This window comes from Ascaphus truei, chromosome 6 (assembly GCF_040206685.1).
Source record: "Ascaphus truei isolate aAscTru1 chromosome 6, aAscTru1.hap1, whole genome shotgun sequence".
Lineage (NCBI taxonomy): Eukaryota > Metazoa > Chordata > Amphibia > Anura > Ascaphidae > Ascaphus > Ascaphus truei.
This window is the reverse complement of record NC_134488.1, coordinates 37,656,032-37,671,088: the sequence shown is the minus strand read 5'-3', so window position 1 is coordinate 37,671,088 and position 15,057 is coordinate 37,656,032. Positions and strand designations below refer to the sequence as shown.

Below are 15,057 nucleotides of genomic sequence, written 5' to 3'. Positions count from 1 at the left end.
TAAATTGTAGATTTAAATTGTTAGAATTAATATTTTGAATAAAGGATTGAACACTATTAAGATCACCATCCCATATGAAAATTAAGTCATCTATATAACTCTATAATAAATAATATGTGAACGAAATAGATTAGTGCTACCGTAAATGTGTTCCAATTCCCATAGACCCATGAAAAGATTAGCATATGAGGGTGCAAAAGAAGTCCCCATAGCTGTGCCCTGACATTGGTGACAAAACACACAACAGACAACAATACGTAATACTAAAACTGCAAACTACGTGGATAAAGAAAATCTAACCAGTGTACCTAATGGTAGAAAAAAAACTCACAAGTAGGAGTTAACCCTCTAGTGCAGCAATGAAAATGATTAAAAAGCCTGTATAATTAGAACAGGTAACATAGGACTGATAATACACATGTATATACCTCCATGAAATACCGGGTATATAACAAATGAATGTTGACTCACTGCCACATGGAATAATATATACCGGATGGTATCCACAAATGGTCTACTGTAATATGTCTGTAGTTACTGACCCACTGTAAGGAACATTAATATGCCTAAAGAAGCTAATAGCTTAGCAGATCAATATCAGAGATGTCAATCGTGAATATTAGGCACAAGAGCTCACAAAGTGTGATAACTGGCTCTAGGGCACGGATCTAGTCTGTATCCAGTTATAGCCCCCTAGTATAATGTGCCATGTATCCACGCTAAATATAAAACAGCAGACACATTGCAGTGTGAAAACAGACTAACATGAAAGAGGGGATGGTTTGATGCAAGCAGCAGTTGCAATCAGCTGCTGTAACAGAACAAACAGGGTAGATTGAATAAATGCACACAAGTGACACGCTCTAAATGCAGCAGAGTTATGTCTACAAAGCCAACATCATGGCTAAGAAAGCACAATAATGCTGCAACTGATACAATATCATTAGTTGAGCATATGGTACCCTTATTACGTTTGTTCTCTTAATATTAAAACAAGCAGGGTTAAACAAAGCAGAGTGATAATACACACGTGTGCAGTTTGATTACATCTACAAAGCCAGCGTCATGGCCATGAGGACACAGTAATACTGTACTGCAGCTGCCACAGAAATACTAATAAAGTATACCATACCATAGTTTAGTATGATCTCAAACAATCTCAAGCGATTTAGCACTCAGGATACCCAGCAGTGTGTGTGTGTATATATATATATATATATATATATAGATATATATATATATATATATATATCTATATATATATATATATATATATATATGTGTGTGTGTGTATACAGTATGTATATGTGTGTGTATACAGTGTGTGTGTGTATACAGTATATATATGTGTGTGTGTGTATACCGTGTATATATATATATATATATATAAATGAATGTGTGTGTATACAGTATGTGTGTGTGTGTGTGTGTGTGTGTGCGTGCGTGTGTGTAATATTATATAATGTGTGTGTATAGGATACAGTTCGGATGATGGTTAGATTAATGATTAAATGTGCAAAAATTAAAGTGCTAATAAACTGAAGCAATAAAACATACTGTTTCATGCAGTATTATTTATTAAGCTCCATTAGACATTTAACACATTTTGTTTCTAAAATTATCATTCTTAGTATAATTAAGTTGATGTTTAGCAACATTTTTATAAAGCTTCACTAAATTCAGTAATCATTTGTTATTGGGCTACTTTTGGCTATTTCCGAGATGTTATTGGGCGGGATTTTTGGGAACTATCTGGCAACACTGAGGGGAAGGTTTAAAGCACAGGGCTAAAAACAGACATGAAAGGAAAGGATACAGGAAGGAAGAGACACAAAAAGAAAATGACGTACAAAAGAGAAATACATAAGAGCGTAAAATAAAGACATGAGAGAGACAGAACAAAGATAGAGAAAGAGAGAGAGAGCAAAGAGAGCAGAGAGAGAGAGAGAGAGAGAGAGAGAGAGAGAGAGAGAGAGAGAGAGAGAGAGAGAGAGAGAGAGAGAGAGAGATAGAGAGAGAGACAGAGAGACAGAGAGAGAGAGAAAGAGCAAAGAGAAAGAGAGCAGAGAAAGAGACCAAAGAGAGAGAGAGCAAAGAGAGAGAGAGAGAGACCAAAGAGAGAGAGACCAAAGAGAGAGAGAGAGAGAGCAGAGAGAGCAGAGAGAGCAGAGAGCAGAGAGATCAAAGAAATAGAGAGCAGAGGGAGAGAGAAAAGAAAGAGAGAGCAGAGGAGAGAGCAGAGAGTGAGCAAAGAGAGATATAGCAAAGAGAGAGATAACAGAGGAGAGAGCAAAGAGAGAGCAAAGAGAGAGAGCAAAGAGAGAGAGCAAAGAAAAGGAGCAGAGAAAGAGAGCAGAGAAAGAGAGAGAGAAAAGAGTGACAGAGCAGAGAGAGAGAGAGAGAGAGCGAAGTGCCTGAAAGCGAGAGCGAAGAGATAGAGAGAGAAAGAGCAAGAGAGCAAAGAGCAAGAGAGCAAAGAGCCAGAGAGCAAAAGAGCCAGAGAGAGAGAGCAAATAGAGAGCGAGAGAGCAAATAGACAGAGAGCTAGAGAGCAAATAGAGAGCTAGAAAGCAAATAGAGAGCGAGAGAGCAAATAGAGAGCGAGACAGCAAATAGACAGAGAGAGCAAAGAGACAGAGGGCCCGATTCACTAAGCTACGTTAACTAGCGCTAAAATGGGTTATATCGCCCGGCCGCAAAAGGCTGAAGCCATAAGCGCTATTCACTAAGGCTGCTCGGCGCGTTTACGGCCGGCCTTGGCCAAAAGGGCCTTAGCGCACGATCACCTTTTCCCCCCCTGTTATCGTGCTCAAAGTTATTTAGCACGATAACTATAATAAACAAAGCAGCCTGTAAGAACTGCATGGAGACGCTGTGTCTCAATGCATGGCTCTTACCGGCGATCGTACTGTACAAATATGAGTTTTAATAGTAGTATACATGAGCAGGGGGTCTTCTGAGCTGAACTGCATTGATTTCAGGTCCGAGGACCCCCTACTTCAGGAGTTACAGGCCACGTTATGGGGTGCCGGTATCCCCTGCAGAATTTCAATGTCCCGGTCACGTGACGCGGGAGTTTTAAAGTGCAGGGGATACCGGCACCCCATAACGGGGCCTGTAACTCCTGAAGTAGGGGGTCCTCAGACCTGAAACTAATGGGTTCAGCTCAGGAGACCCCCTGCACATCTACACTAGTATTAAAAAACAGATAACTATAAATAATAATTCATTACCATAGCGGCTATCCGCTATGGTAATGAAGCTGCATTAATGTATTTTAAATAATAGTGTGTGGGAGCAGGGGGTCCCCTGCTACCACACAATATGAATAAAAATACATTAAAGCAGCTTCATTACCTTAGCGGCTATCCGCTAAGGCAATGAAGGGGTTAAGGCATAATAGCATGTTTATTGAGAACAATTGCCCCCAATAAACATAGCAATATACCACACACATCCCCCCCGCCCCCTAACACATACACTACATTAATGTGCAAAATTACTATTATCCACATATGGATAATAATGCATTTGGCTCAAGTAGAACATGTGACAGAGGCTTTGGGGAGAACGGATGTGACGTTCGTGAAAGCCTGTCACATGGTACTTGAGCCAATCAGAGTTTGGATGTATTTCCCACGCTCTGATTGGCTACCGTACCATGTGAGGCCAGCCATCTTTCTTTTCATGACGTCATCTTAAAGGCAATTGAAGCAGCGCCATTCTGATTGGCTGTGCTTTCATTGCCTTTAAATGACATCATCATTTTTTTTTGTCGGCCAAAACACATTGTTTTCACGGCCCAATCAGGGCCGTGAGAACCATATGACGAAAATGTGACCTCATAGGCCATTAAAAGCCTATGTCGTCTCATTTTCAGGCTTGACGCCGAGGAGGAAAGACCTCCTATGAAGAAAGAAGACCAGGGTGTGGTGGATGAAGATAAGAAGACCCCGGGAGAAGAAAGAAGACCCCAGAAGAAGACAGAAGAAGACGGAGAAGACCCCACGATGGATTACAAATAGAAAAAAAAAAAGATAAAGATTTTTTTTTTATGGTTACCTGGTTCCTGTTGTTGGATTAGCTGCTCCAGTTTTTCCGGTTCCCCTTGATTGCTGTGACTGGTACATCTAATAGTAAGTAAAAGAAGAAAATGTACTGTATTTGAATTTTATTTTACAGGTTTTTTGGATTTTTCTCCCTGACGTCCATTTTTTTTATGTCCATTTATTTGTCCTGAATGTATGTATGTCACTATGGGTATACATACGTACAGGACAAATCAGTGGTTGTAATGTATGTTCATTTTTAATGGGATTAAATTGTTTTTAATGCTCTTTTATCGCACCTGTATTTATGTCTGCAAAAAATATAGATGGACATACATACAGGTATAATAAAAACGTGTTGACGTGTTGGCTTGCCTTGTTTGGATGTTTTTTTGAATGGTAATTTGCTGCTTTGTGTAAAAATGTGTTGCTAATGTACATTTAATGTTTGCAAATGTTTAGTTAAAGGCTGGATTCGATAGATTATTTTATTGGCTTATTTTTGGCATATAGATGTTGTTTGATGGTTACTTTGTCATAGATTAATTTACACAATGGTTTGATTGTATGATTTGAAGTGTGTAATTGAATTGGATTGTAATTGATTGGTGATTAGATTAATTGATGGTAAATTAATTGTGTTGATGCTTTGTTTTTCTTTAATGATTGTATTTGTATCTTGTTTGGATTAGTGTCTTTGATTTGGAGCAGTGTTTGACATAGTATATATGATGAAAAGATTATTTGTATCGTGTACACATTGTCAAATTGAGTGTTTGTATTTTTATTTATTAGATATTGATTGAGCTTGGTGCTGTTTGATATTTGGAGAGATTTGTATTTGGCCATGTACTGTATTTATTTGTATATTGTTTAAACCTCCATATACAGTATATATATATATATATATATATATATATATATATATATATATATATATATATATATATATATACATGATGAAGCCACTGTACAAATAAATGGGTGAAGGGTGGGTATCGGGTCAGGGTGGCTTAACCCCTTAATGACTGTAGCGGTTAATAACCACTAAGGTCATTAAGGGGTTAGGGGACATTAGTTTGGCACTTGTTCTTATTTTGTATATTTTTCAGCACCCCAGTGTATGGATGAGAAGGAAGATGCGGCTGGCCTTCATCGTGAGTTCCGGACAAGGGTGAGTACAACATGTATTTAATGTATTTATTGAATTAATGTATATTTAATGGGCAAATGCATTATTATCCATTAGTGGATAATAGTAATTTTGCACATTAATGTACTGTATCTGTTAGGGGACATGGGTATTTTTTTACAGTCTTGTTAAATTTTTGGGGGCACACCAATGGTACCGCAGGACAGCGGGGACCCACGGATGCCCACGGACCCCCGCGGGGACCCACGGACTCCCCCGCGGGCCTGTTGTATGGATGGTGTGCCAGCAAAAAGGTAAACAATTAATTTTTTTCTAATTCCAGCTTCTTTTGCGCCTGCCTTTTGCTGGCGCGTTTATTTGGCACGTTTTTTAAGGCCGATTCACTTAGCACTGCTTAGTGAATCGGTAGTACTGGCAAAAATCAGCGCAATAGGCTGATCGTGCGCATTTTGCGCCGAGGGCAAAAAAATTACCTTTTAAGACTAATAAAGCGCCGTTATCACTGCTTAGTGAATCGCAATGCAGCTTTATGGGCTTGAAGGGTACTTTGCGCTCTTAAAGCCACTTTACGGAGCTTAGTGAATCGGCCCCAGAGAGAGCAAATAGACAGAGGGAGCTAAGAGAGGGAGCTGAGAGAGAGAGAGAGAAGAGAGAGAGAGCACAGAGTCAGAGAAAGCAAAGAGACAGAGAGAGCAAAGAGACAGAGAGAGCAAAGAGACAGAGAGAGCAAAGAGACAGAGAGAGCAAAGACAGGGAGAGAGAGAGAAAAGAGATAGAGAACAAAGAGCAAGAAAAGAGATAGAGAGCAAAGAGAGAGAAAAGAGATAGAGATAGCAAAGAGAGAGTTAAGAGATAGAGATAGCAAAGAGAGAGTAAAGAGATAGATATAGAGAGAGAAATTGAGATAGAGAAAGTGCAGAGAAAGAGATGAGAGAGACAAGGGGACCTGAAATTTGTTTTGCCCGGGGGCCTGCACATGTCTAGCTACGCCACTGTCCTAAATACATAATAACCCCAGGGGTGTAATTAAATAAAAGTGGAGATCAGTGGAGGGATGCTACGGAGCACAGCCAGGTAACAGCCAGGAGATACTCTTTGACAAAGCGCTATTGTAGCGTGAAACGCGTTAGAGTGGTGTTTCTGCACCTGCTCTGTATCATGCGTTCACTGTTTCAATAAACCAATTTTAATCATATTCCTGATTGCTGGCCCCACTTTTTTCTATTCTGGCTGTTACCTGGCTGTGCTCCGTTGCATCCCTCCAAGGATCTCCACTCCTATCTCAAGTATACTACAGTATGTGAGGCAAGCTCTGGACTTATCTGCAGCACCAATATGAGAGATATTTCTTATCTCATTATAATGTCACTACTGTACCCTGGCTAGTGTACTAGGCTCTAGGGTGTGTGTCCAAGTGTAGTAGTTTAGATAGGACAGTTTCATGTACAGACCCTGGTCTTTTCACATACTGAATAGGATTCTTCATTGCTTTTAACACCATATACAGTAGGAGCTTACTTGTGACTCTCACTAAGGTGCTGCTCTTACAGTATATGCATTTCCTGCAGGAACTTGCCAATTTCACTATACCAACCTTCCCTTAATTTGGATGCTCTGCTATTGAGGACATTGTACCTTTTTTCAACCGTGTAATTAAATAATGCAGATGGTGCAACATGGGATGAAGCTTCTGAACTCTGTAAATATTGGGAACACACAGAAGTACATTAAATGTCTGTCACAAGTTACACAATCCCACCATCATACTCTGTGCATATCTTACCTATATGATTCATCATTCAGATGTCTCCCAATACGTTACACAATGTTCATTTAAAAACGTCTTGTCATATTCTAGCCTGCAGTACCCATGCTTGTCCACCAGGATTGCTGCTGCTAAACTAAGGAACATTCCAGACCCTGAAACCTGACACCACTGCACCTGTGTTCTACCTCTCAGCCTGCTTATATAAACCTCCATTTCCTGTTCCTCCCTTGCCTGTTTATACTGGTTACTAGCTCTTGCAAGGTTCCTATGTTACTGCTGTGCTAGCTATTGCTATCATCCTGTTCCAGTCTCCTCGTCGCCGACCTCTGCTTGTTTCCTGACTCCGCTATCTGCCGCCTGCCTCTGACCTCTGCTTGTTACCTGACTACAATATCTGCCTCCTGCCTCTGACCTCTGCTTGTTACCTGACTACGCTATCTGCCACCTGCCTCTGACTTCTGCTTGTTACCTGACTACGATATCTGCCGCCTGCCTCTGACCTCTGCTTGTGACCCCTACCACGCTCCCTGCTGTTCCTGCCGCTGGGACTCACTTCAGCCGAAGTCCAATCCTTGAGACCTCTACACAAATACTTTTATTTTGGTTAATTAGATCAGTGCAGTTGAAACCAATAATTACATTTTAGGAGAGCAAGATAGGTTTGTATTGCTCATCTGTACTGTCACGTATGACCTCCTGCTAGCAGGCAACCTGCATACAAGACAAGGGTTAATACTGACGCTCACAAGCGTACCCACTCTTCACCTCCGCTAAGGTCCATCAAATGGACAATATCCCCTCTAACAGGATCAAGGATCAATACAAAACCCGCAAGCTGCCCCACTCTTTACCTCCACAAAGGTCCCTCAAATGAGTTGTATCTCTCCTCAAGCCATCCCAATAAAACACCGCCACGAATAGCACACAAGTGAGCACGTGACTTTAGATATGCAACCAGGGTTAATACACAAGGCTACTCTAGCTACCCCTTTTCTCCTCTGCAAGGAACCAGCGAGTTAGTATTAACCCCTACCCAATTGCACATCATAACTATCCACTGCCACCACCTGAGGTTATGCAAATATGATAAAATGGCAATTAATATTTGCCAGGGCCTCAGGACCATGTTTATTATAGGAATAACTACGCACTTTAACACAAAATCAGTTGAAATAACATGTGCTCAAGTTTAGTAAGTTATTCTCTCCAGTGTGCAAGAGTTCATTCAGAGCCCAAAGCATTCCTTATTAAATGTTTTAATATATATAAAAATACAGAGCTTGGATTATAGAAAAGTATTACAAAATATACATACAGTTACAATATAAGGCAGAACAGCTTCTTAAAATAAAATGATAAACAGAAAAGAACATCTATACTTTATCAAATGACAGATTTTCCCAGAGAGGTCGCTGGTAAGAAACATTAAAATATCCCGTATCTGGTCTCAAAAACACTCCTCTGTGGACATCTACCCCACACAACACTTGCTCAGCCTTAAATATAGTTATTTCCCATTGAATACAACCTACACTCAGCCCCTGTCATAAATTAGTGATGAGGTTGACAGTCTTACCCCAGAGTAAAACTCCTCCCACCACCGGAAGTTTAAAAAGTGCTTTTCATATCTAAATGTACTCATAACTTGAGTTCTGTAATACTTACGGAAACGTGAGACATATTAATACATTTCGGCACACATGGCGGTCCCAATGAGACTAAACATAACAGTGTAATCCTAAAATTAAGAGAAATATTAATATCTGTCTCTTAGTACCTGCTAGACCTCGTGTCTGTAATCATTATGTGCGACTCGGTTCCACGGATATACACGTAACTTTTAGCATGTTCAACAGAGGACCTCTCATGATATTCTCATATTTAAAAAGGTCACTCAGTTTGATACCTTCTGTAGCCACGACTCTGGCCACCCATTTTACTAAAACTGTACCTCATAACCCCTTAAGCACCAGAGGGATTAAAAAATGCCCAGTATCTCATGAAATTCTCATGACATGTACCCACATAAGATAATTGTGTCTTTGATGTCTCTGTATTTGGGGGGAGAAGGAATTAGGTTTCAATTGATCAGATTGCGGTCACTATGTAATCTAAACAAAACATATATTACTATGAAGTCATATCATGATTTTCAAACATACTGTAACCCTGAAAACCCTCATCAAATCCCTTAATCATTAACTGGGAAGAAAGAAATGATAACAAACTCAATTAATAATATCAATTTAATGTATTTACTAATTTCTTCATACAATATTTCTTGCAGTTTTGTAACTAAACATTTTGCATTGAATGGAACCACAGCCCACTTACTAAATCTGACCCAAATCCTAGAACATAAACCCCTTTAACCAGGTAAATTAGAGTGCATTTAGCATGTCACAAATATGTATTAATCTGCATATTACAAGTTTACATTGGGGCCTATGAACATAACATGTCCCAATACTTAAGTGATGGAATTTGTACTTAAATTGGGTAAATAAGAACTGATCTATTAATAAATTAAATCTCTACAGTACATACATCTATAAATGATTTACTATTATTGGGGATTTCTTGTGTTTCTAACGCAGGATTAATAGATTTGAGGATCATGTCTGAAAATGATGCAGCAGTTTTATAATTAGGTCTTTATATTGTACATGAACACTACCTGACCAATCTAAATCTCATTCCTACATAACAAAGAGGCATCACAGTCAAATTCTTTTATTTAAAGATATAAGGGTTATTTATTCCAGTCTTCCAGTTGTACAAATAGCAGAAATGTTATCAAAGAGAAATGTTGTTGGAAATAGGAGAATGCACAGCAGTGATCAGACATGAAAGAGGTAAATATCTAGCCATCTTTGTTTGTTTTTTGTTATTTACATTTAGCCATGCCCAGTAGCACTCCTTTTGACACTTATATGCATATGTATATATATATATATTATGTGGTAATGTTTTTGGTTTCTCCGAGCTTATTGCATATCTGTATGAGCTGGATATAGAGCATTTAATTGCACATAAATCTAATATTATTTGGAGAAACTAAAACGTCAAGTTGTATTTTTCCGTTAAAACCCATCTCTTTGATTTAAGAGGAATAAATAAATACATATTTATATACGGCATTGTGGTCAGATGATCGGTGCAGGGTGTGGATATTCTGGGTTAATAAATATTGGACACAGTCCCTGCAAACTCAAACCCCAAACCCACTAAACTATAAATATATATATATATTTTTTCAATATATATAATATATATATATATATATATAAATACAGCTGGACCCCATTATAACGCGGTACTTTTGGTCCACAGTCCACAGACCGCGTTATAACCGGGCTCGCAGAAGAAAAAATATAAATTAGATTTTGTTTTAAATGGCCGCCATGATCAGGACTTACACGGAGGTGCAGGGGATCTGAAGGAGGTGCAGGGGATCCGACACCACAGGTCGGCGATGGGGGTGTATGTTGTACAAACTCCTTCTGTATCCTTGGCTGCTAACCCCTTCTCTGCCCGAGGGGCCAGAAGTGCATTGCAGAGTGGGGGGAGGGGGGTATGCTGTGCAAAGTCCTCCTTTAAACTTGGCTGATAACCCTTTCTCTGAGGGGCCAGCAGTGCTTTTCAGAGTGGGGAGTGGGAGGGACGGGGGGTGGTTGGGTCATGAGTAAAATGTATTGATCCAATAATATTTGTGACGCAAACACTTGTAAAAAATTATCTTTCCTTTTCTTTGGAAATAAAGGTTCTTGTCAATCTGGGTGCAACCAGAATTGGAATTGAGACTCAGACCTTATTCTTAAGGATAGTTACAATTCAGTATGCAATGTCTCCGGGATATAAATGAAAATATAAAGTGTAATATTGTCTAAATTAAATATTGTGTTACTGAAATATTGTGTATTTAATAAATAACAGAATTTGTCTGTGATGTATTTTTGTTACGTAGGAATGTGATTTAGATTTTTGTCAGGAAATGGTTAAATACAATCTAAAGACCTGATTATAAAACTGCTGCATCATATTCCTCAAATCTATTAGTCCTGCATTAGAAACACACAAAAATCCCCATGATTAATAATTAAACATAGCTTTTTAAATTATTCATAGATAGGTTCCTATTTACTGAATTTAGGTATAAACTCCCTCACTGAAGTCTTGTAACGTGTTTGTCACACAAGAAATGCTTTCGTCTTTATTTCATTTTTATTTAAATGTTACAGAAAGGTAAAAACGTGGCCACCTGAGTATATTTTTATTTTAATGGTGAAATGCAATACACATTATGCCATATTTACTAAGCAGTGTTCTGCTTTAAGGCTCCTTCCTGCAGTGGAAGAAACCTCACAGCCCATTCAAGTCAATGAACCATCAGGTGTCTTCCAGCGCCAGAAGGCATCTAATGGCAGAACGCTGCTTAGAAAACTGGCCCTTGTTTTCAATCAGCAATTTCTTATAGATATTTCTGGGAAATAAACTTTATTTACCATTAAACGTGTTGTGTTAGTAATGGTTCATTACTTATTGCATTATTGCAGTTTAATGATTCTATTTTTTTAATACATTCTACAGTAGTTTGTGAACTTCAAAAACAATTGTTATTTATTGTCTATTACAAAGCATCAGTTGTTGCACACATATCTGGCAGAGAATGGATCACATGCTGAATCACTGAAGATCATGGTAACATCCACTCACAGGTCATTTGTATATCCATGCACTGTATGTTTATAAGAAACACATGTTCCAAGAATGGACATTTCTTTCATTTCATACAGTATATGTTCTGCCTACATGTGTATGGGCTTTGTATGTATTGCGGATTTCATCCTAAGTACACACAGTGCTGAGGTTCAACTCTGAGGATGTATGTATTTGCAAACAAAATTATTATGCTGCTTTTTTAATCCTTAAGAACGTGAAAAAGGCAAAGACATTATATATTGTACTGGGAAATCATTTATTTTTATAAAAAAAAAACATTAGCAGTAAAACGTTATATTCTTAGCAAGAATATTTCAGTGTCCAACAGAACATGAGTCAAAAAAATAAAAGCAATATTTCCTCAACAATTCAAAGCCCAGAATGCAGTTTTGCAAACATTTGCTATTCCAATGAGTGCCCTCATATATTGATATTATTTATTTTTTCATTCAATAGGTATTGTGCACTGACAGAAGAAAATACATTTATTGATTATAGAGTTTTTGAATATTTGGAAAGGTCCTGTTGGACACTGTAAGTTGAGGAATCAAGTAATAATAAATACATATTCTTAGTTCTCTCTTATGTAAATATTAATCAGTCAGAATTAAATTATTAAATCTCCCTCTCCTTGCGCGCTATAACATACACAACGTGTTCACAATCTAACAAATCACAGCCCATTCTGCTGGGGAGCACATCCATATTCTCAATGACGTACCCTGCATCCCTGAGAGCCTCGCCTAAAAACTTCTCATCAAAGGTCAGGAAAAAGAACCTGTGATCACCAATCTTATAATATGTCATATTAAATATCCCAAAGAGTAACAGGTGACCACCAATATTCAGTAGTGATGCAAATTTTCTCAGGTTGCTCCGGTAAGCATCCTTGTCTTTGCTAAAAAGATGTAGGCACCAAAGGCTGATCACACAATCCACTTTTGGCAAGACGACAGGGTCTAGAGGATTGTCTTTAGTAACATCCCATTTTACAACCTGTTTGACAACTCTTCTTACTTTGTCTTCCTTTACCTGCCATTCCTCTCTGAAATTAAAAACAAAATACTATTATTAGTTTCTGAATACATATATATGTGAAAGTAAAATGACTGACAATAGAGATGTGTTAAATATGTTACACAAAGTTATACAATGCACATGGATGCTCTTTCACATTGGAAGTATGTTCAGTGTAAGGAAATGTGGACCTTTATCTCATTACTAGCTGAAGTATGTGCTATGTTTATCAGGAGATCTCAGCAATACATGTCCCCCATTATTCCTTTATATGGATCACTTTAACTCCCATAATTCCCATGACATGGACATTGCAGCTTTCTGTAGGAATAACCTGTGATCAAGAATGAAAGTGTAAATCATTGGAGTCACTCACAGACTGCTGGTTTTGCAGCAAGTTTAACATTACAGGTTCTATTTCCAGGTCTGCAAAATAGGGACAAAACCAGTGCAAAAACTGCATCAGATTTATCATAGAAGGAATCCCATTGATAACTGTAGTGCAATTTCTTGTTCACCTCTCGCAGTCTAGGACTTTGATAAAAGATCCATTTTTACTCTGGTGATAGAATTTTTACCCCCAAATACCCCCAAAATACCATTAATCACAAGGGAAATTGACAGAATTTACATTTTTTTAAAACACATTACAATTTATTTTCAGTGGCAAAACTTCAAAGACCAATCTAAACCACAGAGAACCCCCCGGCATTTTCTTTTGTTTTACACTTTTAATTCACTGGCACATACAGGTGTTATTTGTCTTGTAATAATGTACAGGTAGTCCTCACTATCCAACATTTCAATTAACAACGAATGGCATATCCAACGCAACCCTATGGGCCATTTTTAAGTGTCCGAATGCGATGTCCAATGCTCACCGCCACTGATTAACATGGGACTCACTTTACAACAGTTTCACTATCCAACGCTACTTCCAGAACGGAGTTCGTTGGATAACCGAGGACTACCTGTACTTGGAAATATTTTACCTGTTGCCTTCTAGGTCACAAAGAGCCTTTGCTGCATATGACCAATCAGGAGTTTCTGGATCATTTTTAAGCCATTTCTCAAGTTCTTGGATGCTGGGGTCACTAAATTCTATCACAATAATCTCTTTGAAGATATCACTGGCTGATAAGAGCTGGTAAACTGCTGGGCCAGAGGAGATATCAATCAATGTGTCTCCTCTCACACGCCCTGCACCAGCAGATAGAAAGAATAACATACTTTCATTATATTTAACAAGTTTTTATGATATTGAAAAAAGATTATAAATAAAACTTCCCAGGACATTAATCCAATACAATTAAAAAAAGAATACATGTAAATACAGCCGGGTATAAGAATAGAGTATATACGGTATATCTAAATGATGCATTATCTGTGTTACATTTTATCTCACTGAATGCAATTTACTGTACTGTATGTGGGCGCGCGCACGCAAACACGTGCATGCGGCAACGCCGGAACCATAATACCAGCGTTAAACAGCTTTTTCTGCACAGCCTGGGTCAAATAAGTGCAGAGCCAGAACCCTTACTCATAGACAGCTTTGTTAACCGTTTTGGTCTGATCAGTGTGAGGTTGTAACTGGCTATGCTGACTATTTACTGGCTATTTTCTGGTATAACCAGACACAAAACAGGTTATGGTGGTTAATAAAATGACAAAAAAACTCCACTGTGCAGTGTACAGCAAATAAAAAACACTTCTAATTAAATAAATGAGTACGTTTTTTTTAATAATCTGTAAATTTACTAGTGTAATAAATATGCATTCATTATCTGTATATAAAATATCTGTCAGTCTCCACAAATTAATTCTATGTTACCAATAAATATACAAACCTGAAGAAAACGTTTCATGCAATTTTTTCAAAGGGAATCCCACACTTTCATCTATTAAGGGAAAGTTTTCATCACAGAAGTATGTGTCCACAAGTCCTTTTGGATCAAATTCTTCATCATGATAATGTTTGTGGAGACTGGGATCCATTGCAAGTCTTTGGTGCAATCTCTCTGATGTGATGTTGGATAAGTTTGTACATAGTTTTAAGTCCTTTAATTATCAAATACGACCCCTCCCAAATCATTAAAACAAATATTAACATTGGATCATACTGAGCTTTTTTTTGTCACAAGGATTCTTATTGCATATATTGACCCTTCTAATATTGTACAATATTCTATTTCTTATTAATTAGTTGGCTTTCTGCTAGTTGAGAAATCACACGTCATCTCATGATCTTATAATGTTTTATAGTTTACTTAAAAGAAAAAGAAACAGCATTTGTCAGTGTCAGTACAGCAAAGGTTAATTAAGGCTTTGCTGAGCTGCAGTGTGTT

General features: G+C 38.0%; 1 protein-coding gene across 1 annotated transcript; it reads right to left on the bottom strand.

The window, feature by feature from the left end:
* Nucleotides 1-10,991: 10,991 nt before the first annotated feature.
* LOC142498046 (indolethylamine N-methyltransferase-like) lies at nt 10,992-14,720 on the bottom strand. Its single transcript, XM_075606552.1, has 4 exons — nt 14,560-14,720; nt 13,702-13,909; nt 12,414-12,737; nt 10,992-11,031 (listed from the first exon to the last, which is right to left on the bottom strand). The coding sequence occupies exons 1-4, from the start codon at nt 14,705-14,707 to the stop codon at nt 10,992-10,994; spliced, it is 720 nt and encodes a 239-aa protein (XP_075462667.1). The 5' UTR covers nt 14,708-14,720.
* Between the last annotated feature and the right edge of the window lie 337 nt (nt 14,721-15,057).